This window comes from Taeniopygia guttata, chromosome 12 (genome assembly GCF_048771995.1).
Source record: "Taeniopygia guttata chromosome 12, bTaeGut7.mat, whole genome shotgun sequence".
Taxonomy (NCBI): domain Eukaryota; kingdom Metazoa; phylum Chordata; class Aves; order Passeriformes; family Estrildidae; genus Taeniopygia; species Taeniopygia guttata.
Window position 1 is genome coordinate 243,833 of NC_133037.1, and position 23,232 is coordinate 267,064.

Consider the following 23,232-nt stretch of genomic DNA (forward strand, 5'->3'; position numbering starts at 1 on the left):
GTCCCTCCAAGGATGAACACAGTCACCCTGAGTAATGCAGTGCTGTTGGGTACTTTTACAGGGCTCAGACTAATGAGTGGTGTGCTAACATTTGGTTAATTGTCAGTGGTGACAATGTAGCTGAGTACTGCATTAGAGGGACAGTATGAACTCCTAGGAACAGCAGCAGGAGCAGCGCCTGCCCACTCCTTTCCACGGTAGAGGGACACCACTTGGCTACCCAGTCTGAGACACATGCTATGATTTATTTCACTTGCAGATCCAGCCCACATGGGATCCTCAAGCCTCTGCTGTGATTAAGTAGTGCTGTGTGCCTTCCCCATTTGTTCAATAGTGACCTGCTACCAAAGGTTTCAGTAGCTGCACAATTGCTCGGTTCAGGCATTCTTCCCTCTTTATACAATGGAAGGATTAAACAATTTCTCTCTTGCTTCTCAGACAGGAGATCAACAAAGTTTGAGTTTTGAGGTTTTGTACACCAAAATAATACTTGTGTTGAGCTGAAGTGCAGGTTATGGGCCAGTATGAAAGTCTAGCCTGAACAATGGATATGAAACAGGTATTTCAGCCCTAATGTGAGTGTGTTGTGTCCCTGGAGCTATCGGTATGTGCGGTTTGCCTGAGTGTGTGTCCATAACACCTACTGCCGGTGCCACTCAGTCGCACTGCGGTCCCAGCTCAGTCCCTGCCCAGTCCCAGGTCAATCCCAGCTTAGTTTCAGCTCAGTCGCTGCCCGGTCCCAGCTCGGTCCCAGCCCAATCCCTGCTCGTTACCAGCTCAGTCCCTGCCTGGTCCCAGCTCAGTCCCAGCCCGGTCCCAGCTCAGTTCTAGCCCGGTCCCACCTCAGTTCCAGCCTGGTCCCAGCTCACTTCCATCTCGGTCCCAGCCAGGTCCCAGCCCGGTTCCAGCTCAGTCCCAGCCCGGTTCCAGCTCAGTCCCAGCCCGGTTCCATCTCAGTCCCTGCCCGGTTCCAGCTCGGTCCCAGCCCGGTTCCAGCTCGGTCCCTGCCCGGTTCCAGCTCGGTCCCTGCCCGGTTCCAGCTCGGTCCCAGCCCGGTCCCAGCTCGGTCCCAGCCCGGTCCCAGCTCAGTCCCAGCCCGGTTCCAGCTCAGTCCCAGCCCAGTCCCAGCCCGGTCCCACCTCAGTCCCAGCCCGGTTCCAGCTCGGTCCCAGCCCGGTTCCAGCTCGGTCCCAGCCCGGTCCCACCTCAGTCCCAGCCCGGTTCCAGCTGAGTCCCTGCCCGGTCCCAGCCCGGTTCCATCTCGGTCCCAGCCCGGTTCCAGCTCGGTCCCAGCCCGGTTCCAGCTCGGTCCCAGCCCGGTTCCAGCTCAGTCCCAGCCCGGTTCCAGCTCGGTCCCAGCCCGGTTCCAGCTCGGTCCCAGCCCGGTTCCAGCTCGGTCCCAGCCCGGTTCCACCTCAGTCCCAGCCCGGTTCCACCTCAGTCCCAGCCTGGTCCCAACTCAGTCCCAGCCCGGTTCCAGCTCAGTCCCAGCCCGGTCCCACCTCAGTCCCAGCCCGGTTCCAGCTCAGTCCCAGCCCGGTCCCAGCTCGGTCCCAGCCCGGTTCCAGCTCGGTCCCAGCCCGGTTCCAGCTCGGTCCCAGCCCGGTTCCAGCTCAGTCCCAGCCCGGTCCCACCTCAGTCCCAGCCCGGTCCCAGCCCGGTCCCAGCTCAGTCCCTGCCCGGTTCCAGCTCGGTCCCAGCCCGGTTCCAGGTCGGTCCCAGCCCGGTCCCATCTCAGTCCCAGCTCGGTCCCTGCCCGGTCCCAGCCAGGTCCCAGCTCGGTTCCAGCTCGGTCCCAGCCCGGTCCCAGCCCGGTTCCATCTCGGTCCCAGCTCGGTCCCAGCCCGGTTCCAGCCCGGTCCCACCTCAGTCCCAGCTCGGTCCCAGCCCGGTTCCAGCCCGGTCCCACCTCAGTCCCAGCTCGGTCCCTGCCCGGTTCCATCCCGGTCCCAGCCCCGCTCACCTGGCTGGGGCGCTGCCGCCCCCTGCCGGACGGCCCTGCCACTGCAGGGTGGGGGCTCCGCCCGGCGTGTACCCCGTGCCCGCTACCCCGTGCTCAGCCCACGCGTGTGACATGTCTGCCCTCGGGGCTCACTGCTGGGCACCCCGGGGGTTACGCGGTGCGCGGTACGGGTGCCCATGGGCAGCTGTGGGGTGCAGGGGCCGCTGAAGGGGGACCCGGTGAGCCCAGGTGCCGCGAGCAGAAGGAAATTGCGCGGAGTGAGAATGGGACCGGACCGGACCGGACCGGGCCGGGCTGGGCCGGAGCCGGCAGAGACGATCGGGCTCGAGAACGAGAACGGGAACGGGAACGAGAACGAGAACGGGAACGGGAACGGGAACGGACGTGACCCCGCCCAGCCCGCACGTGACCGCGGCAGCGTTACTGGGGACGGGGGCCTCAGCGCGCAGGCGCCGTGGGAGGGCGTAGCGTTCCGCAGGGCCCGCCCCCGCGGGTGACGCCACCGCGCGCGCCCGGCCCCGCCTCTCGCGGACGTCACGCGGCCGGGCCGGGCGGTGGCGGCGCGCGGGGATGGAGCGGCCGCCGCTCGGCCGGTGAGTGAGCGACGGGCCGCGAGACCGGGAACGGAGAGGGACCGGGACCGGGGACGGGCAGGAGAGCACCCGGGACCGAGGGGCGGGGCGAGGAGACCCCGCCCGACGGGCCCGCGAGCGCCCATCGCGAGCGCCTTACCCGCCCCCGGGGCCGCCGCTCGGCCGCGCTGCCTTTCGCCGCTCCGCTCCTGAGGCCGGTTTAGGACTCTCAGGCCGAGTCGCGTCCCGCCGGCCCGATCGCCCCGTTCCGGGACGTCGTCCGGGCCGCAGGGCCCGGGCTTGGCGGGGCGATGTCTGGCCCGGCGGTGGCGAGCGGCGCCCGCGGCCCCCGTCGTGGCCCTCGCGACCGCCCCGGTCCCCGCGTCCCTCCCGGGGGCGGCCCCGCGCACGTGCGGCTGGTGCCGGGGGTTCGCGAGGGCCACCTCGGCTCCCGCGCTGGTTTGGGCCGGGCTGAGCCGTGCGTTCGCTTCACCGATTGCTGCTCGCCTTGGCTGTATTTGATGAGATAGTTAAGACACGAATTATTTCGTGGCAAGCTCAGAATTTGCCGGCATAAAAACAGATTGTCAGTGACAGGCTTTAAAGTAAAGAGCTTAAGGGGTAAAGCAGCAGCTTCGAAGCTTTATGAGTGCCAAAATTCATGACACTTGGAGCTGACAGTGTTTGTGACTTGTGTGCAGCCGCTGTCACTGGAGACACAGAAGTATCTGGTGTGCATTAGTGACAAATGTGGTGACCAGCAAAGCTCCCGTGGTGGGTGGATGCATCGCTTTCACTAAAAAACTGTCAATAGGGAAACTTAATGAGGTTTCTTGCTGGGCAGGAGGTGTAAAGGTCTGAACTGAAGGTACAAAGATCTGTGTGGAAGGCTAGGGGAGGAGGAGACAAAAGGGTAATGTAAGTCCCACTGCATCAGTAAACAGTGTCCATCATCCACAAACCTTATAATGAGGTGTTTCTGCAGGCTAGAAACCCTTATTAACGGTCCAGGCTACCAGTGTGGTCACTGAAGTAGTGATGCCTTGACCTGAGCCGCTGCCACTGGGTTCTCGTCAGGTCAGGGAGTAAGTGCTGCTGTCCCTGATGCTCACCACTGACTCTGTCTTACTCAAGATTAACATGTGGCAGGTGACTCCATTTTTGGTCATGATCCTTCTCTTAAGGTAAATTCCTGGTCCATCTGGAAGTGTCTAGAGGCAAGGAAGGCCCGGTGAGTAGGTATACTCACTGGAAAGGCTGTTTCTGTCTTGTTTCTGGGGGGCACTCTTCCTTCTCTTGTCTGGGGACAGTGGGGCTCCCCAGCTTGCAGGGCTTGCACTGCTCAGCAGCTCTGCAGCCACACAGGGTTCTGGCACCAAATGAACAAGTTTGTTGGAGCTTTGTACCCACTGTTCTGCTGCCTGATAAACCTACCCAGCTGGTCTGGAAGCCATCCAAAATGTGGAAGCAAACTGAAGATGGAAGATCTATTTTGTGTGAAATTTGCTTTAGAAAGAAATTGGAACTTCAGGTTTCTGTAAAGTTTGGGGTTTCCCGCCTCCATTTACCACATAAAAGTTGCTGAGTTTGGTTTTCTAAGCAGTTCTGTGTCATAGTTTGGGCTGTCTTGCATCTTATTTATCATAGCTAAAGTTCCAGTAATTAAAATGTATGTCTAATTCAGATACAAACTAGAAATCATTGGAAGTCTACAGATTTTGTTTCCATGTGTTTAGAGAGGTGCATTCTGCAGGAAATGGGTTGTATCTAGTGAGTCAGCTCCTCCACTGCTTGGGTGAATGGCCTGTGCCTGACTGGCAAGCTGTGGCTGCTCTGGAGTCAGGCAGACCTCTTGTTAGTGTTCTCTCAGATCTTCTGAGAACTGTTTTGAACCATTCAAAAAGACTTGGTGTGATAATATCTTGGGCTTGGTTTCTAGGAATTTTTGCTCAGAGCTCTGGAGGAGGAGTCTTCCCTCTCCATTGGCTTCCCCAGCATGTTTACTGGTGTGGCGTGTTCTCAGGTGGTTCTGTAGCTGTCTACTAGTGAGAGCTGGGCTTTGGCACCTGAGTTACCGAGTGCAAGGTGTTTCTCAGGTGAGCTGGCCGGTTGGCTGCCTCTTGGTAGACCTGGAGTCTCCTCAGCCCTGAAATACAGGGAGTGGTTTTTGCTAGGGCCTGGTGAAGGCTGGTTGCTGTGGCACACTGAATGCTGCTTGGCACAGCAGTTGTGTGCTTTTCGTGAGGGCTGGAGCTCATGGGAACTTGAGCTCTCTGGGGCCAGGGTAGACTCTCAATAGCAAGACTTCTAAAAATGGTGTGTGGGCAATGAACCCTGGGTGGCCCAGGTGACATCCAGAGGCCACTTCCAAGGTCAGCAAATCTGTGAACTCAGCACAATGTTTCCTAGAGGATAAACTGGCATCTCTGGAAGGAGTGAAGATGGTTGAATGAAATGGAACGTGAAGGTGGTAGTCTAGACATGCATTGTCTGCACTTCTAGAAACTCAGTATTCTGCTATTATTAAATACTTAACTCCCCAAAGCAGTTGAGACCCTGGATATTGTTACAGCACAATGAGCTGATTCTTTGGGCTTGAATTTAAGCTCCAAATTCTCAACATTTTTCTTCCAGCCAAACTGTTAAGGAAAAAGGAAAGAAAGAAACAAGCAGTTGTGTGGAGTTAAATATATTTTTGCAAATGCAATGTCTTCATACTTTCAGAAACCTTTTATGGTAATGCAGATCTAGTTGACCCTTTTTATTTATAGAGAATAATCCTACTCATGTCCCAAAATACAAAATATTTCTATCAAAATAAGATCGAGAACTTTGATTTGGAAGCTAGATCTGACGCACCATGTGAAATGCAAACATAGAACAGGAGGACTCTGCCCCAAAAATGTTTACATTTTATTAATGTAAATCCAAATCTGAGAAGTTCTGAAGTTTGCCAACACTTCTGAACATTTATGCTGTGCAGATACCCCCCAAGTATGTACTTTATGTGCATGCTGTGTTGGGGCTTCCATCACACTCCGTGTTGGTCCTTGTTTTGGACAGCGGCTTAATTCTTTAGTCTGACACTGGTCACACAAGCACTCATGTGGCAAAATTCCCAGTGAACATCAAGGCATTTGGTCAGCTGGGAAGGTTTGTCTGAATCAGGGCAATCTGTGATGTTGTATAGTGTTGCATGCTCTGATATGATCAAACTTTATTTGAATGCTTAGAGGATTTCCCTTCTTGAGATCATTTATTAGGTTAAAGTAGTCAGAGTATGAAATAACTTCAGAGGCTGCTTCTGATTTAAATACATCAAAGCTAGCAGAAACCCAGTATTTCAAATGAGTTTATTCTTTTCTCTGAAGGGGACTCTGAATATGTATGCTGTTTTATTGTTTATCAGGTATTAATGTTGTTTCTTATTACGCTTGTTAATTTTGGCAGGTCTTTCTCCTCTACAAAGAAGCTTTGTTGCCAAGATTTACTCTGGAAATGACCTCCAGTACTGACTGCAGATCTCTGCAAATGTAGAAGCTGATAAATCATATCTTCTTCCCTACCCTGAATTTCCTATTTCCTCTGGAATTTATACTTCTAAACTTTTTTAAAGTTAGACATCTGTTGATGACATTTGGATTACAACTGTGAGCATACCTATGCAAAGAGACAAGCTACCCTGAGTACTTTTGAGGTATGTATGCCTGCTATGACTTAGAGCACGTGGAAGGGGAAGGCTATCTTATTAGGGCAAAGAGAGCTCTAGGTGTACTTATTCTAGATTTAGGCTGATGTGCACCGTTTTGCATGGTTTTAGCAGCAGAATATATGTGTACACAGTGAGGCTGTAGGAGCACCAGAATATCCAGCTGGCATTGTATGGAGGGTGACCTTGGTTGAACCTGCTGTGGGGGTACTCAAAAGATTGTGTTGAGAAAAGCTGTATCCACTGCTCATCCGTTCATTTTCTAAATACCACCATGGTCTGCAGAAATTTTCTTCTTTGAAGTATGTGACAGATGTGCAGTAGTCATTGAAATGCACCTGGGGGGCCAGGGTGGTTGCTCTATTTGCTTAGATAAAAAACTCACTTGAAGTTAAGAGTACTTGCCTTGAATTTGGAAGTATCTGGTATGAAGGTTAGGAAAGAAGGATATTTTGCTTGCCTTCTTGTGCACAGGTGTTGGCACACTGGTGTCTGCTCCCAGAAAAGAGCAGCAGTCTTGTTAGACAATATGCCTGTGATATACAAGAGTAGCAGAGCTGGGTGGGTTCTGCCTTGTTGCTGTGCAGGTTTGTCCCACCCAGGTAACAAGAAATGGACAGCCTTGGCTGTTTCCACAGCCAAGTAACCAGCATGCACAGTTTTATTTTTTATTTTCCTGGAGGCTTTTAGCTATCTATATGTATTCTAAACCTGGAATGAGGAAGCTGGCTAAAAGCCTCTGTATAGGCTTAGAGGAGGCTGGTGAGCACTGATAACATCTTTTACTTCTGTAAACTACTTGGACATGTTATCCCTTCTGTGACGTAGATGCCAGTGTTCCAGAGCAGTGGCGGTCTTGTCAGTTAATGGTGGGTTACGGGTGAAAGGCAGCCAAATACACACCTCTGTGGCTTCCAGAAGAGACACTCATCAGTGGGTTTAGTTTAAAAAGGAGAATTAATTGTGCTGAAAGTAGCTACCTGACTGAATCATTCATCATGCCACATTGCCGTACAGGATGTATTTAGCAGACAACACACATGCTTTTGTTGATAAGCTCCTGTGATTCAGGCTGAGATGATACTGGAGGGACACAAAAGTGACCTACCTCCCTGTCTGACTTAAAACAGCATGATGGTGTTCCTGTAACAGGAAGGCAGAATGGGCCATGATGCAGTGCAGGTGTGAACTGTGATGGGCAGCAAAGTGCAGTATTTGGGAAGGGGAGCCCTTACATGGACTGAAGGAACTCCTCCTGCAAGCAGAGCTGGGGCCACAGATTGGCCTCTTGGTGAGACTCTTTGTTATGAGTTGGCAGAAGTTGGTGCAGCACACTTTAAATGTGCTTCTCAGTCTGCCTGGGCAGTGTTATTTGGCTGTGGCAGTGTGCAAAACTAGCATTGGGCAGAAAGGAGGACCATTGTTTCCTGTAAGCTGCTTTCATGGAAGCTGTAGGAGCGCACCAGGAGTGGGTTGCTGAGCTGTCCATTGCCACCTTAGTGGTGCTTTATGCAGTGTACCAGGGATGTGGATTCTGTAACCTAACTTGGTGCAATTTTTTCAGTTGTGTATAAGTAAGTTGTGATCTCTGTAATCCTATCAATCAGTGGTGTACATTTCCCAAAAAAGCTGCCATTCTGTGAAAATAGAACAATTCCTGCAGTCTCTCTGAATACCTGTAAGAATGCATAGATTGCATTTCTCTATGAATATATATTCCTAAGCAGAATATTAGTCTTTATTTCCCTAACTGTAAGATAATGTTGAACTACCTTTGTAATACCTTAAGTTTCGTGAAAAACATAAGTGCCATTTAATTATTCAAATCATAACTAAAAGTGAATTACTAAAATGTTGGGTGACAAAGAGATTGAGTATAAGGTAAAGTTTTCTTTTGATGTAAAGAAGTGTTCTGAAAGGTGTACATTAGAGAACGTTGCATTAAAACTGTTCTACAGGGTGTCTAAAAAGTTCAAAGAACATTAAAGGACACTGCAGTGTTGAGATGAATGGTACTGCCGTTGATTCAGCTGGTGGGATGAGTTATGACAGGAAGTTTGCAGATACCTAGTTATAGTTTCTTCAGGAAGAAATTTGGCGAATTTCAGTATATTTTGGATATGTGTGACCTGATGATGTGCTTAACAAATCCCATAGTGGCCTTCATTACTGAAGCTGTTAACTATTATTTTCCTGGAAGCCAGTTGCCATGGTGATTACCTGAGGGCAAATAAATGTGTTTTTCATGGTTCCCAGTTATACTAGTTTTGAGCAAAAGGACGATGGCTTTTTCTGGGATCACCAGGAAGTGCTGCACCCATAGCACTCCGTGTTTGTGAATCACTGCCTGCTGAACAAGCATCTCCTACTTTAGTCACAGTCATAAGGGGTAGTGTCACTTGTCTGTGAGGAGCAGTGAGTGTCCTTGCTGTGATCCTGAGGCTGAATAGCAGTTAAAATGGGAGAAATGAACACAGAGTGACTTTGGGTTAGAATCTTGACTTTGGGTCAGACTGAACTTAGCCCATTCAGGCCAGTGATAGCTGACTGACTAGTAAGGCAGAAGTCTATTGTGAAAGCCAGTCCCTCCAAGGTGCGTGGAGCTGTGGTCCTTCCCTGTGCTGGCTTTCAGCTGGGGTAGCCTCTAGCAGAGGCTTGAGGAATAGGCAGACAGGAACCTCACGAGGTTCAATAAAGGGAAAGAGGAAGCTCTGAACGTGGGGAGGACCCACCCTGTGTAGCTGGTGTTCTATAACCACCCATGTACCTATACTGGGGGCCTGACCAACTGCAAGGCTGCTCTGCAGCTAGCAAATGGGGTGTTCTGGCAGAAACCCAAGTTGCACTACGTAAGCTCTGTAAGGAGCCATTAACTTGGGTCTTGGTTTTGACTCTTGAGTATGAGCCTGCAACTTCTCAGTGGTAGCTGAAATTCAGCCTTATTTCAAATAAGACTACTCTCTTGTGTTGCTTTGGATAAAGATTTGTGGATTTTTTTTTTATGTGGACTCTACCATGAATGTGGGAGGAAACATTCTGATTTTGGCTGCGGTTTTAAATGCATGACTACTTGTTTCCCATTAGCAACAAAGTAAAGCCCATTGCTTTATACCAAATTACTGCCTCTGTGCAGCTGGATGTGGAGGTGGATATTGAAGAGCAGTGTATTTGTGAGTGGCTGCTTTGCTGTGCTGTGTTTGTGCAGTTTGTGTCTGTGTCTCTAAAATGCATGATAAGAGCTAACAGAAGAAAAGGATCCTAGATATGCATCAGTATTTTTATTGCAGAAGTCCAAAAAATGAGCAAAGCGGGGAATTCACAAGTCTGTGTGGTAGCAGTTGATGGATGCTGCTCTGAGGGGATAGAGAGTTGTGGCTGTGCTGAGCTGGTTCCTTGGCAGCTGAAAAGAGGCCTGGCACCGTGTCTTTGTGCTGCAGGGCAGGTGCCGTGCCGCTGCTCACACCGTGTCAGTGAGACTCACGGGCCAGGCTGGTGCTGCTCCTACCCGTTAGGGTACGTAGGGATGAAGTTATATTGTTCCTTGTCTCAAACTCTGCTTGAGCCTACGCGGGACTGGGAGAAGTAGCTGTAATGAGTCAAGTCAAAAACACCTTATGCATGTCTCCTGTTTCTGTTGACAGCTGATAGCAGGTTTTTAACACTGAGAACAGGTAAGAAGGTGTGGGTGGGGGTAGTCTTTTACTGATGGGTCCTCCCAGCCTCCTGCAAGTGCTAACTTGAAGGACTTCAAGCAGTGTTTGATGGGCAATCTGAATATCTTGTTTGTAGTCCTGCAGTGAGGAATGTACTAGTGCTTGATTAGAAAAGGCCACGTAAACAAACTGGCCCCAGATTTAGACCACTACTATTATACTAATACAATTGTTTTAAGAGTTGCACTTAAGTAAAAGCTCCCTAGACTAGCAGTCTTGAAGAAGTATCAGGGGGGAGAGTTTTCTTTTGAAGAGCAGGATGAAGCTGTGAGTGGTTGAGCAGCATCAATGGTCAGAGCATTAGCAATGGCTATTGCCTTCTGGTCGAAATTTCTGTCTTGCCAGATTTTGTGTCATATTTTAAACAATACTGGTAGAAAGAGCTGGTTTTGAGTCATCGGGGGAGTATTTTACCACTCTGTGTGAGGTTAGTTCTACTTTCTTCTTTCACGAGTCATTGTAAATATGATACTTTCCAAAATTCAGGGCTAAAAGCACATGTTAAAATCACACATAGTGTGGGGTGTGGGTTGGTGGTAGATGATGTCTTTCTTTACAAGCCTGCTAATTTAACTTGCTTTAACCTCCTTACAACTGCAAGCCTGGAATAAACCTTTCTTTTAGAACTAGAGATCTTGCCAGCTTCTCTGCTGGCATTATCACAGGTAATTCTGCTAGGAGTTAAAATGAGAGGCCATCTCTTCTTTTGTTTGTATTACTAGCATGCTTAGAAGTCCCTCTTTAATGCCAGAAATAGGTGTAGTGTAACCTTTTGTCTTCCCTTGGAAGTGGAATGAAAATACCTGTCTTTCCATTTTATGGTTCTCTTGTTCCTGTCATTTGAGTCAGCTTTGACACAGAGAAAGTGGCAGTGTCTCTTGGCAGACAGGCAGTGAGGAGATAAGAGCAGCCTTTGATCTCCCCTTCCTCTCCTGAAAAGATCCTGTTGAAATTCTTGCCATGGCCTAGTACTGTTGCATTTTTCCAGAGACTGAAACTCAGATCCAGATAATGCAGATGAGAAGTTGATAGTAGGAGTGCAACTGACCACTAAAATATTTGAGATGCTTCAAGGAATTAAATTCATTATTTTCTTTGTGGAAGACACATTGTTTTGAATATTTGCTTAACACTTCAGTCTTTTCCTTTAGGGGAGGGAGTTTCTCTGTTTGCAAAATGCAGTATTTGAACTATGGAAGTGAAATCACTTGTATTCTGATGAGTCCTTGTCGAAGCTCACCGAATTCCTGTTTCTGCAGCTGTTATGGCCATAGCATCAGATAGGAGGCTTTAGATAACACCATTTGGGAGTCATTGTGTACCCTGTCTGTCTACTTCCGCTCTTTAACCTTATTCCAAAGTTGTTATAACAGCATCTATGGTCAGATTTGTTCCTCAGTCCTGTCTTCTTTCAAATAAGAGGTTGTGGTTTTTTGGGGTTTTTTTTTTTTTTTTTTTTTTTTTTTTTAATTGGTTCATATCACAGCCCTGGAAATATCTGTGCCTACAAAAGCTAAAATTAGATGTCACGCTGTGGTTCTGAAAATGAGCCCCAGGGGACCAAAGAGGTTGGAAATTCCTTGAATTGCTACTTCTGTTGTACTTCTTGTGTTGTGAAAGGACAGATTCAGATCCCTGCTTGGACTGTGGCTGGAAATGTCCCTTCAGTGTTCCTCAGTGAAGCCCTGAGTTCAGAGCATGCACTTGACTGGTTTGTAGAACACATAAATATGGGTGCAACATATTTCCCTTCTGCAAAAAACAGAGGTGTTTTAGAGGAAATGCTGCTTTTGAAGCTAAGCCAATTTGGTTTTGAGGAAGAATGGGTGAGGATGTCAGTTTTCTGAAACAGGCCACTAAATTAAGTGGAAGTGTCAACTGTCAGCCCTCCTGTGGCAGACCACACAGTTTTGAATTGCACATTTTCTCTTGAGCTTAGTAAAGCAGGCTGTCTTTATAAAATTCTTCATTCAGTTTGTTTTTCTGCTAAAATCCCCGCAGACCACACTTTTAGTGTTGTCTCCCAAATTTTAAGTATGTTCACAAAAAATGTCAAGAAAAAGTATATATGTAATTGTCAATGTCAACTAATCAGAATACTCTAGTTAAATCTTTTTTGAACATTCATTTAGCTTTCTTGAAGCACTGGTTTTATATAATGTGATGGAAAATAGCCTATATGTAGCCTTTTCCAGAAAGAATGTTTTTAAATGGTTTGAGTAGGTTCCAGCCACACTGCTGTACACTGTTCATAAATGAATCTGAAGGTAGCAACAACAGAAATCACATAAGTATAACATTAATCTTTCAAGAGCAAATTTTAAGTTTGCTTTTCTGCTGTAAAAATGTCACATAACCTTTAGGCATCTTCTTGATCTTTATGTGTGGGGGGAGGTTCCCCTGAAAACTTGGAAAATATTAGTAATTCAACATAAACTAGGAGTATTCAGAGAGTGAATTCATGGACTGCTCACATGTTATGGTAATATAAACCTAGAAATACTTTATGTAGCTAAGAAATTCATCAAGGATTAATTTCTGCTAAGCTGTGGAACCAGCAGCATTGCCCCACAGTCAGACTCCATGGCACACCAGCTCTGATGCAGCAATGCAGTTGGGAAAGGTTTCTGATAAAGAGGCAGGTCACCAGCTATAGAAATGCAGCTGAAACATTTTGCTTTGGTTTTCACATGAGATTTTAACATATCATAAACACAGAATGATTATGTATTGGTACCTATGTGTGGTTAGTAATTTTGGAGAAGTCTTGATCTTTGCTTCATAGCTTTCGTTCAAACAGCTTAACCACTGAGTACTGAATGTTCAGAGAGCGGTGGGAAAGATGTCAGTGGCAACTGGTTGTACTGCAAAGCAGCAGAACTATTGCTGAAAACCAGTCATGCAACTTTAGGCCATTTTGAGTTATTATTACTCAAATAAACATGGAAAATTGCCTCATTATTGATGTTGTCTATGGTCCTTAGATGTGAACATCTAATTATGCAGAAGAGCCAGCAGTCTTCATTCTACATTGAGAGCAATGATCAAGCAATACTTCCAATAGGGATGGCATCAGTAATATAGAGGTTGCCCACAGGTGTTATTGAAGGTACTTGATTCTGATGTAGGTGTACTCTGGAAGATGTTTTGAGAAAGGGATCTGTCACTCACTAAGATAGTGTTTGGTATATGCTCTGTGAGTGACAATAAGTGAAGTTTTCTCTTATATACAGAATTAATATTTGAGCTTTCATTAACATAAACTCTGTACATTAGTTCTGCTGGTCAGCAGTATTAAATATAAAGTTATAGGAAGGAACTGTTTCAACAGGATGTGGATCTGAGATGAGGCTGTTGTTGAAAGATCACCTTCTGGTATGTCTGAGCACGCTGCTCTTGCACATGTGAGCCATTAATGGATGCAGTGATAGAAATGGTGAACTCTTTTTGGTGTGCCAAAGCATAATATCTTCTGCTGATGAAACCTTTGAAGTTGCCATTTGTTAATGTGTATGGGAAAGCATGGGAAAAAGTGACTCTCCCTCCCCACTCCTGCTTCAGAGAGGAGGACAACAGGCGATCTGCTCTCACTTCTTTTATCTTGTAACATACTCACTCTAACAAACGAGTGGCTGGACTGTGTAGAGCTATTTTAGGCTTGTGAGGATTTTAGGAGAAACATTTCATGTTTTGTCTGGGATTAGGCATAATGCCATTTTTGTCCCTGAATATCTTAAAAATCATGTAATTCATAAAACACACTGCCAGCCTTTTCCTTTAACAGTGCTCTCAGCCATACTCCCTTTCTGGTCTTGGCCTGGGGAGGGTCTTTGTATATCTATATATCATGTTTCTGGTTTTTCTTTTGGACTTCAGTAGAATTCAAAAAAATATTTTCTTGGGTGAATTTTGGAGGAGGAGGATGATGAAGAATTACATATGTAAAACTGTAGCTATATTTTCCATTAAAAATATTGTTTTCTGTTTTCTTTCTTCCTGTATTCTGCCATTTACTTAAGGTATTTGTATTTAATTATTTCTTGTATGTCATCTTCTTCCATTCTGGCCCAAATTTTCCACTCAGACTTTTTCAAAATTGTTCTATTGTAATAGCTAAATATATACATTTCTCTAGATATTAGGTAGTCATGTTACTATCCCGTTTTCTTGAGTCAAATTACTTAGTCTGTTACTGGTGTCTTCCTCTTTAAATGTTTTCCAGATGACAGCCCTCTTAAATTTCACACTCATTCTGATTTCTCATGAGTTCTTTTTTTCTGATAGGATTAGCTGTTGACACACCCAGAGCTTTCTCTCCTTATTTGCTCTGCTAAGCAATGATGCTTTTAAAATATCTTAATCCTCCTTTGGATATAAATCACTTGCTAGGGTTCCCAATTCCTGTAATAGGTGGTTTTCCAGTGTGTGACTGTTGCTGCTTTAGTCTTTCATTCTAAACTGTTTGCCTGGATACAGACTCCATTTTGGGATGAGTTTCTGAAAATAATCTGGGATTTCTCAAACTAAGCTGGTCTTTTTCTTAGTAAAAATTGCTTCTATTCTGAAACAAATGAAAAATGCTTTTCTTTTACCAAATAGGATGAGTGGGAAGCATCTCCTTCCTAAGGTCCCTGCTAACTGTGATGACAAGTCTACAGTGAATTGTTAAATTGACCTGTTTATGAAATAAAAGGAATCTGAGGATTATATAGGTAATTGTACTTCAGCACTATTATTAAGGGTTCATGGTGTTCATATATGGCGTAAGTAAAAGGTACTTGAAATACTCTATGAGAAGGTGGAATTTTTCCTGTTTCCTTTCTTTAAAAATAATTTTTCTTCCCCATTTCTGCAGTCCTGTACTGTTTGCTTCTGTAAACAGTACTTCAAGTACTGTAACAAGTACTTCAGCTGCAGTAAGTCATCTCTGAGCTGGTTTTCAATGGTAGCTTCAGAGTGCACTTTGTTTACAAAGAACTGTGATTTTGAAGGGAATTAATTCAACTCATTAATTTAAAGTAAACTTTCACTTGAATAAAGTCTAAAATCTGAGGGGCGGAAGTATTTTCAGACTGCTACTTGTCAATTTTTTTTAAATGTTCATGTTATAAAGTATTTGATAAAGAAAAGTGAAAGAATGAGAAGAATTGTCAAAAAAACATTAAAAACAAGATGATGTCTATGCTTTGTAAGTGCCTGGAAGGGAAGGAATTTTGATTAGCCCCGTGCAATAGTTTCTCAAAGTTCAGAAGAAAATGGAGCTTTTGACAGAAAATGGGAGTTTTGGTGGTGTGCCAGTGAGCGCTGTGATTCACACGAGGGACACTACAGGTAGTTTTGGTGCTCATGCCTCTCAGTGTCCCCTGTGGGCACTCTGGGACACGGACTCTGAACCATGGCAGCTGTGAAACAATTTGAGCCAAAGCAGCTACTGATCTGCAGGTCCTGTAGTGCTGTAAGTCATATCTCTGAAGACCTTGCTGACAACAGCTCTTACAGTAACTATAAATAAAAAAATAACATTAAAACTTAAAAAAAAAAAAAAAGGTAGACAAATAGAGTGACTGAAGTTCTGTTAGTGACACCTCATGTGACGAGTACTTCACACATTATATTAGTTCTCCACTCATGCTAGTATACAAGTGGAATTTCTTCTATATGAAGATCTTCTTCAAAAATGTGTTCATTCATTTTTTTCCAAGTTCCTAATATTTGCTGTCATCACTTTCTTCACATTCTAGCATCCCTCTTCAGTGGATCAGAGTAACCCTTTCTTCCTCTCATTCTGTCTTGGAGATGGGAATCTGATGTGGAATAAAACAGTCAAAATACCCCTGTTGTGCAGAGTTCTTGGAGTTCTTGTAGTGTTCATCTGAAGAGTAGTGTGCTCCCTGTTTTCAAGAACTGGTTGAGTTAATGATCATCTTTGGAAAATCTGGGTGATCTGGCTGTGTTTCAGAATAGTCCTTGAGACTGGCTAGAGAAGTGTGGTCACCATGTCTGGTCTCAGCTGTCCTCTTGTCATCTCCTAGCAAGCATCTGGCCTTTGGGTCTTTTGCAGCAATGTGCAGTCAGGAGCTGTGGGGGGACAGCAGCTGCCTGTTCAATGAGCTGTGGCGGGTGCAAGTGTGTCCAAGTGCCCACAGCTTTTACCTCCTGTAAGGTGAGCACCAGGTAAACCAGAGCCAGCTGTTTGACCTGTGCTGGGAGCACTGAGAATGACTAAATAGGAGAGGAAAATAAAATCTGTATGGTGCAGGTTGGAGCCCTGGCGTCTTCCTCTGCTTTCAGCCTGTGGTGGCCATAAACCCCAACAGAAAATGCTCCTTCACAAGAACTTCTTGATTAACTCTATAAGATTCAGTTTTAACTTCAGTCATATTTGTATCTCTTCAGTTATTTGAAAGAGTTTAAAACAGGACAGCTTCCAGGGGCACTTGCGTTTCAGTGGAAAAAAAATACTAAAAAAAAAATTGAAAAGTTGGAATCGTGCTTGCTCTTTGTTGTTTATGTATATCTTTCCTCCCATTTTCAGTATTGCATCTCATACTCAATTTCTTTTGCAGTTTTGTTCAGTGGAGGGACTGCTGTGGGTCAACCATGCTAAAGGGCAAATGATGGAGGTAAGTACTAGTTTACCCTTTCATTGTTATCTAATTTTGGTTTTGCCAGTTTTTCCTTTTGAAATGTTTTGTTTCCCAGAGCTCCTGGGAAATAATTGCGGAAATGAAGGACTGTATTAGAAAGTTCTGGGATGTAAAAATGGTATAACATCTGCTCAGTTGGCTGTATGGAATTGTGAATTTTGTTCCTGATATAGTATATTCTTGTACAAATAGGAAATGTATGTTTTTGAACTTTATGCTATAAAGTATTGTTTCCTCCCGCTAACAGAATATAAAGGTGGTTGTAAGTAGAGAAAACAAGAGTGAACTCAAAAGTTGAATCCTAATGCAAATAAGCATGCTAATTAATTTTGAAGATTCACAATTCTTCACACTTAGAGTATTTTTTTCCCCCAGACGTAGATACTAGAACAAATAAATAGTTGTAAGGTTCTTCATACCAGATGTGTAATTTGCAAAGCTCATTTCAGGCTCACAACAGACTTATCCTATGGAAACAGAAATAGGAGATGATTACAAAGCTCCCATTAGGAGCCTCTGAGAGGCCATATAATTTCAGAAATCTGTCCCAGAATACACACTGTGGCCATGCCTTGTTTGTGAGCTCACTGTGGGCTGGTTTGTTTCAGGTTGTTTTGTAAACTGCCATAGGGTTAATTTAAGCAGGGTAATTTTTTCTAGCAGATTACGCATGGAATTCCACTTAGATTCAAGTGGTGTTCTTTAAGAACAGCAGCATTGCCAGTGATAATGTGGATAGAGAGCATGCAGGAGATCAGAGAGATCCTGGCTGGAGAGTTTACCAATCATCTTAGCTAAGAACTGCAGTTCTTCAGTGAATCCTGACTGAAAATAAACGTTGAGTGAATTAGCTAAAATGAAAAAGGCAGTTATGGGTCGGCTGTCAGGTTTGTGTTTTATATGCCAAATAGTTTTGGGACTCTTGCTTTTTTACATGGTGAGTTTTGTTCACTGAACCATTTGGTCTGTTGGTTAAAAAGGAGCATCTAGTTTTGCGATTTTTTTGTCCCAAAACATAAATTGAGTGGAGACCTGTAGTCTAACTTTCTGCAAAACCTGTTAACTGAGGGGGAGGGGGGGGGAGAAGTTTAAGAAAAGAGGAAGCTCAAAAGTCAAAGCATACTACTAGACAGAAAGGCACTTTAATTAATTTAAGAACGTGTTAAGATGTAGGTATGTTGTTGGCACATCTTTTTTCTTCTCTCACACAATTGCTGCATGAATGTGGGTAAATATATTTTTCTTGGATGTAGTTTATTCCTTTGCATTTAATGAGTTACTGATTAAACTGGCCAGTATATTTACCCTCAATGCTTATAGCATCTTCAAAGCACTGAGATAAAATCCTGCATGGTTCCAGTGTTCTGCTTTCTGTAAGTATTGAGATTCTTCTTGCCTCCAACTAATAGCACTGACACTTGAAAAAAAGAAAGAGAGAGGCAACTCTTCTGATATTTTTGGATGGCAATTTGGAAAGCATTTTGGAATATCTGTTTAACCCATTGTGTTAGGCTTCAGATGCACAAAATCAAGAGCACTCCAATTGTAAACTCAGTGCATTATGTTTCTGCAGCTGCTCTAGCATAGAAATGAACACTCTCAAATCCCAAATATGCTGAGTTTCAAATAATTCTTTTCTAAAGCACAAACTGTGTTTTGCCAAGATTGAGGTAGACCTCTGTGAGCTGGTTTCTGTATTTGTAGAACCCTAATCAAAGTTTTCTCTTGCAGAAAACAGTGTTCAGCTTCTGAGCATGTGATCTCATGGTGCTGATGTAAAACCCTTTCAGTTACTGTTTCCTTCCTTCCTTCCCTATATCTTTGCTGACCTTCTCCCATAGTTGTTGCTGTACAAGTGCTGAGCTGCACTGTTGTATAATCCAGTCCTGTCTGAGCCCAGGGAATGACTTGGGTTGAGCTCTCTAAGAACAGCTGTGCAGTTCCTGTGCCAGAGGCTGAACTGCACATACCTGGTGCTGATCCCTTGCAAATTTGGTTGCTTAATCTACTTTTCAAAAGGCATTCTTGTTTTCTTTGAGAGCTGTGGACAAGAGTATGCCAGTTGAAAGCATTTCACTTGCCTGTTCTTGCTTGAAGATAAATTTTCACATCTAGTTTCCAGTGCCATCGGTGGATGCTGGCTGTAATAAGCCATTTCTCACTATGTGAAAATGAATAACTCATTTGGAAAGGTTGTTTTTTTGTTTTTTGCATGTATTAAAACACTGTTAAGTTAGGGTCTTAATATCAGATCTTTGTCAAAGAGCAAAATTAATTCTGCCTGAGTGACTAACATGCTCTTCAGAAGTTTAACCTCATGTTAGATGTTATTATGTGCTTGTTCTTAGTAAACAAAACCAGACTGGTTTCTTCTTGCTTCTCCCCATTTTGAACAGCTTTTTTACCTTTCTTGCTTTCCTACACCCTCTGTGCTGGACTTCTCCCCCCAGGCAATGAATGACTTGTCTCACACAACCTTTGGCTTCTGAGTACAGCCTAGATGCAACTAATGTGGAGGAGTGCTCCAAGGACTGATACATTTTATTTTGTTAATGGCATGTTTTGCGCATTGGATTTTTAACCCACACTTGCTGCATGGATGTATAATAATGACTACTCTTTTGTTTAACATTAGATAAGCATGAGATCACCGTGGCACAGCTGCATGTATAGTCACTCTTGAAGCAATTACACACCTAACTGGCTGGCAATCTTGGCATTTTCAAAATAAACACAAGCCTTTTAAAGAAAGGGGACGTATTTCTGTATGAATAGTCAAATAAACTTTTTGGGTGTCATCAATGGAGCCATCTGGCACTGAACAGTTGTCTGATGACCCTGATCCTGGAGGCAAATCCCAAGATCAAGAGACCAAAAAACAACATGAATCAGAGCAAAAATTATCCAAAATAACGCATAATGCTTTGGAGAACATTAATGTCATTGGTCAAGGCTTGAAGCACCTGTTCCAGCATCAGCGCAGGAGGTCGTCTGTTTCTCCACATGATGTCCAGCAAGCTCAGGCTGAGCTGGAGCCTGACCTGGATTTGGAAAGCCAAAGCGTCTGTGCTGAAATTGATGGTGTCTCCACCCACCCCACAGCTCTGAACCGGGTGCTTCAGCAGATCAGAGTGCCACCCAAAATGAAGAGAGGGACCAGCCTGCACAGCAGGTGGGGCAAGGGAGATGCCCCGAAAGGAAGCCCGCAGATCAACAGAAGGTCTGCTCAGGATATTCAGTCGGGTCGGCCCAGATCATCATCCACTACAGATGCTCCCACAAACTTGTCTGTGATGGAGATTGCTTCTTCTATCTATGTAGGTGGAGAAGAGGCCACAGCAGCAGCAGTAAGTTACTCAGATTTACCTTTGATCTTTATCATCTCCTTGTATGTTTTCTTAAGCCCTTTGAAATCTTGTTTTGAAAAGCAGGTTTCTTTCAGCAAATTCAAATGGTGCTGTGTTCAAAAGCTTCTTCAGTGGTGAAGCAAAGAGCTTAAAAGATGCAAGCATTAGTCATTTTCTCACATGGCAGGTGGCTGATTTTATATGTATTTGATCAGTGAAATGAGAGTTACTTTTCAAACATATTAGATTATTTGGATCGCGCACCTCAGTCAAACAAGGAGTGATGGGCCGAGCAGCAGCCAGAGTAGTCCTTCTTAGCAACTGTTAGCTAGTTGCTGCAAAAAAACCTTCCATTTACCTAGATGGCTTTTTAAATTCCTCTCTCATTTTCTTTGGTATTTTATAAAAGCAAAGAATTTCAGTTTAAGTGGATGGTGCTGTTGGTCTTTTAGGCTGTGAGAGTCTCTGGGAACATGGACTGTGGCCTGTGCTACTGTCCAACCCCTCAGTGCTGGGTTGCCTGTATGTGGTTTAGATCAGCCTGGCTGCTCTCCTGATGAGGGATCACTGCTGTCTCCTTAAGTTTGTCAGTTTTTCCTGTGTGGGAAAAGCATTCACTGAAATGACAGTCTCTGTTTTGTGACACATTCTTGCAGAGTTGTGCCTATCAGCTTATTGAGGATATCAAAAAGCAAGCAGCGTTTGTCTTACCATTTCTCCCCTTTTCCAGATCAATTTAGTTGAAGCATTCTTGAAATTTGATGGGGTTTTTTTTGTTTGCTTTTTGGAAGACTAGCTGGTGATGAGCTAATTTTAGCTTGTTCAGGACACTGGTTCAGAGAGTTCTCTGAAAAACAGCCCTTAATAACAAAGGGGTCCATGAAGACTGGATATAAGTTGTTTCCTCTTGCAAGGAGCATTGAAGGAGTCTGCCTGGAGCTGTATCTGAAGCATTTGCTTCTTGCTGACTGTTACAACAACAGAGATAGTAATAAAGTAGTTGTGAAAAGCATGCGCTCTCCTGGGCTGGCTAATTTTGCAGTTAGTCAAGTCACTGTGAGTTGTGAGAAAGAGACCTCATAATAGCTTTATTTGTAAATTGCCTCTCTCTTCATTGTGAGTGAGCTCATCATCTTTATTTCAGGATCATTTTAGGGAAAAGTGTTAGTTTTTTGAGTTTGTACCCAAATCCAGCAACAGAAGTTTGTAAAGCAAGGTCTGGTTTGTTGATTTAAAGCTCTAGTCCCTTTATTTCATGTATGGGCAGGGAGATTGAACAGGCCTAAGCATATTAGGTAAATAATGTGGGAATATGGGGAGAGGCCTTTTCTCCCAACTGTGCTTTCTGAAACAGTTTTGTAGAAATTCTAAGTGTAATTTAGTTGGAAATTAATGTTAAAATAATAAAACCTGGGATTTTGCTTTGCAGTGGCACATACAGGAAAGTGGGCAGCAGAGAAGAAAGATGTTGAGTGGTACCATGACACCCTGCCAGGGTGCTAGGATCAGGCAGGGTTGTGGCACCACTGGGTGTTTTTATCTGCCTTGTGCAGTTTGCAGGTGGAAGTCCTGAATAAAAGAGCTAATCTAATCGCCCAGTTCCAAATGGTGTGCAGGAAGGAAGGATATTTTACTGGGACATGTTCAAATATTTTACAACTATGGGAATGCTGTGACTTTCTTGATGAGAAGTGGAAGTCTGCTATACTTGAGCAGCAAACTGGTGCTGGCCAGGAACAGAAATACGGTCTCTGAAAAAACTGAAGTAATTTTTACTCCAAGCAATGCTATGGCCATGTCCCACTTTTCAGCGAGTACTGAATGTGGGCAGGGCAGGTGAGTCTTACCCAAAATAAGACTGCCTAAGTTAAAGCAGACAATGGAGGCCTGGGTTAGTGGTGTTTGGGACTGAGAAAGGCGAACTCGTGCTGATGGTGCCTGCAGCCCATCAGCAGCCAAGGTGCTGCAGTGGGGGATGTAGACTTCTTTTTCCTCTCAATCAACTTCATTTGTGAACTTGTTGAGAATTTTCTTAGGAGGACATGCCATCTTTTAAATATGTGAGTTTCTGATGATCCTTAACTGTGAAGGGCTTTGATATAGCCCAGATCTGGAAGAGTTCATGGTAAGGTTAGATGAGGCTTGGAGCAACCTGGTCTAGTGGAAGGTGTCCCCAGCCCACGGTAGTGGGGTGGAACGAGGTGGTCAGTGGAATGCCACGGCAGTGGGTGGCAGGAGGAGGCGCTGGGCCGCGGTGCGGAGCTGCGCTGCCGCGGTGAGGAGCTGCGGCCGCGGTGCGGAGCTGCGCTGCCGCGGTGAGGAGCTGCGCTGCCGCGGTGCGGAGCTGCGCTGCCGCCATGTGGAGCTGCGCTGCCGCGGTGCGGAGCTGCGCTGCCGCGGTGCGGAGCTGCGCTGCCGCGGTGAGGAGCTGCGGCCGCCGCGCGGAGCTGCGCTGCCGCCATGTGGAGCTGCGCTGCCGCCGTGCCCCGGTGCTCGGCCCGCAGGGGGCGCTGCGGGGCCGCGGCGGGGGGAGCTCGCGCGGAACTCCAGCGCTGCCTCCTGCGGGAGCCCGGACCTGCTGTGTGCAGAGACCTGGGGCTCACTGCGCGAATCCAGAGCACTGAGGCGCCTTTCCGTGTTTTATTTTGAAATACATATAAAATAAGTTGAAAGGCTTGATCCTGAGAACGTGTAGGTTTCAAATTTTAATGTTTCAAACCTTCTGCATTAAGAAAATATCTCTCCTGTTGGTTATCTCGAAAGGCTCCCTCTATAAGAGGTTATCAGGAAGATGCCTTCCTGTTCATATACATGTGTCAAGTATTGATGTAACATTCATACATACATATTTATTCTAGCTTTATATGGTGCTAAAAGATAATTTTTTTAAAAAACCGCTAAAAACTGTGAATTTGATATATATGTAAAAATGTGTAGAAGATCTCCACGAGAGGGATATTAAAACAAATAATTCTTCTTTACTGAGCATTTTTAAAAATAATATTATTTACAAGATATTTTGTATCAAAGATTCTAATTGTATTTTGTTTCTTAGGAAAGTGTATCAGGCAGAGGCACTAGTTTATTATGTCAAATTCATTTTAAATTTGAAAATAAAATTTGGTGCTTTTTACTCAAATCTTTCTTTTTCTCCCTCATGTTCCTGAATAAAACCAGAAAAATTCCCCAATTAAGCTATTGCACAGGAATTAATTGCTGTAGGAAGGTAATATTAGGGAAAAAAAGTGACAATAGCCCAGCAATGAGGGACTAATGCATGT

The 23,232-nt window shown here is 45.0% G+C and overlaps 2 protein-coding genes across 9 annotated transcripts in view; one reads left to right on the forward strand and one right to left on the reverse strand.

The window, feature by feature from the left end:
• The window catches only part of TRH (thyrotropin releasing hormone), a 22,872-nt gene extending 19,968 nt beyond the window's left edge, over positions 1 to 2,904 (reverse strand). The window contains exon 1 of one of the 4 annotated variants that reach the window (XM_030282806.2): positions 2,696 to 2,904. Coding sequence is in view for 2 of the 4 variants with exons in the window: in XM_030282803.4 (XP_030138663.1) it covers positions 1,964 to 2,076 (113 nt within the window). In the remaining 2 variants the exon portion in view is untranslated. Of the gene's footprint in view, positions 1 to 1,963; positions 2,341 to 2,695 lie in introns of those variants that run through there. The other 3 variants (XM_072934903.1, XM_030282803.4, XM_030282802.4) reach the window with 3 other exon arrangements.
• The window catches only part of TMCC1 (transmembrane and coiled-coil domain family 1), a 62,577-nt gene continuing 41,751 nt past the window's right edge, over positions 2,407 to 23,232 (forward strand). The window contains exons 1-4 of one of the 5 annotated variants that reach the window (XM_030282777.4): positions 2,407 to 2,556; positions 5,986 to 6,232; positions 16,524 to 16,580; positions 19,001 to 19,951. In XM_030282777.4, the coding sequence (XP_030138637.1) occupies positions 19,406 to 19,951 (546 nt within the window). In that variant the 5' untranslated portion in view covers positions 2,407 to 2,556; positions 5,986 to 6,232; positions 16,524 to 16,580; positions 19,001 to 19,405. The remainder of the gene's footprint in view (positions 2,557 to 5,985; positions 6,233 to 16,523; positions 16,581 to 19,000; positions 19,952 to 23,232) is intronic. The other 4 variants (XM_030282778.4, XM_030282776.4, XM_030282786.4 and 1 more) reach the window with 4 other exon arrangements.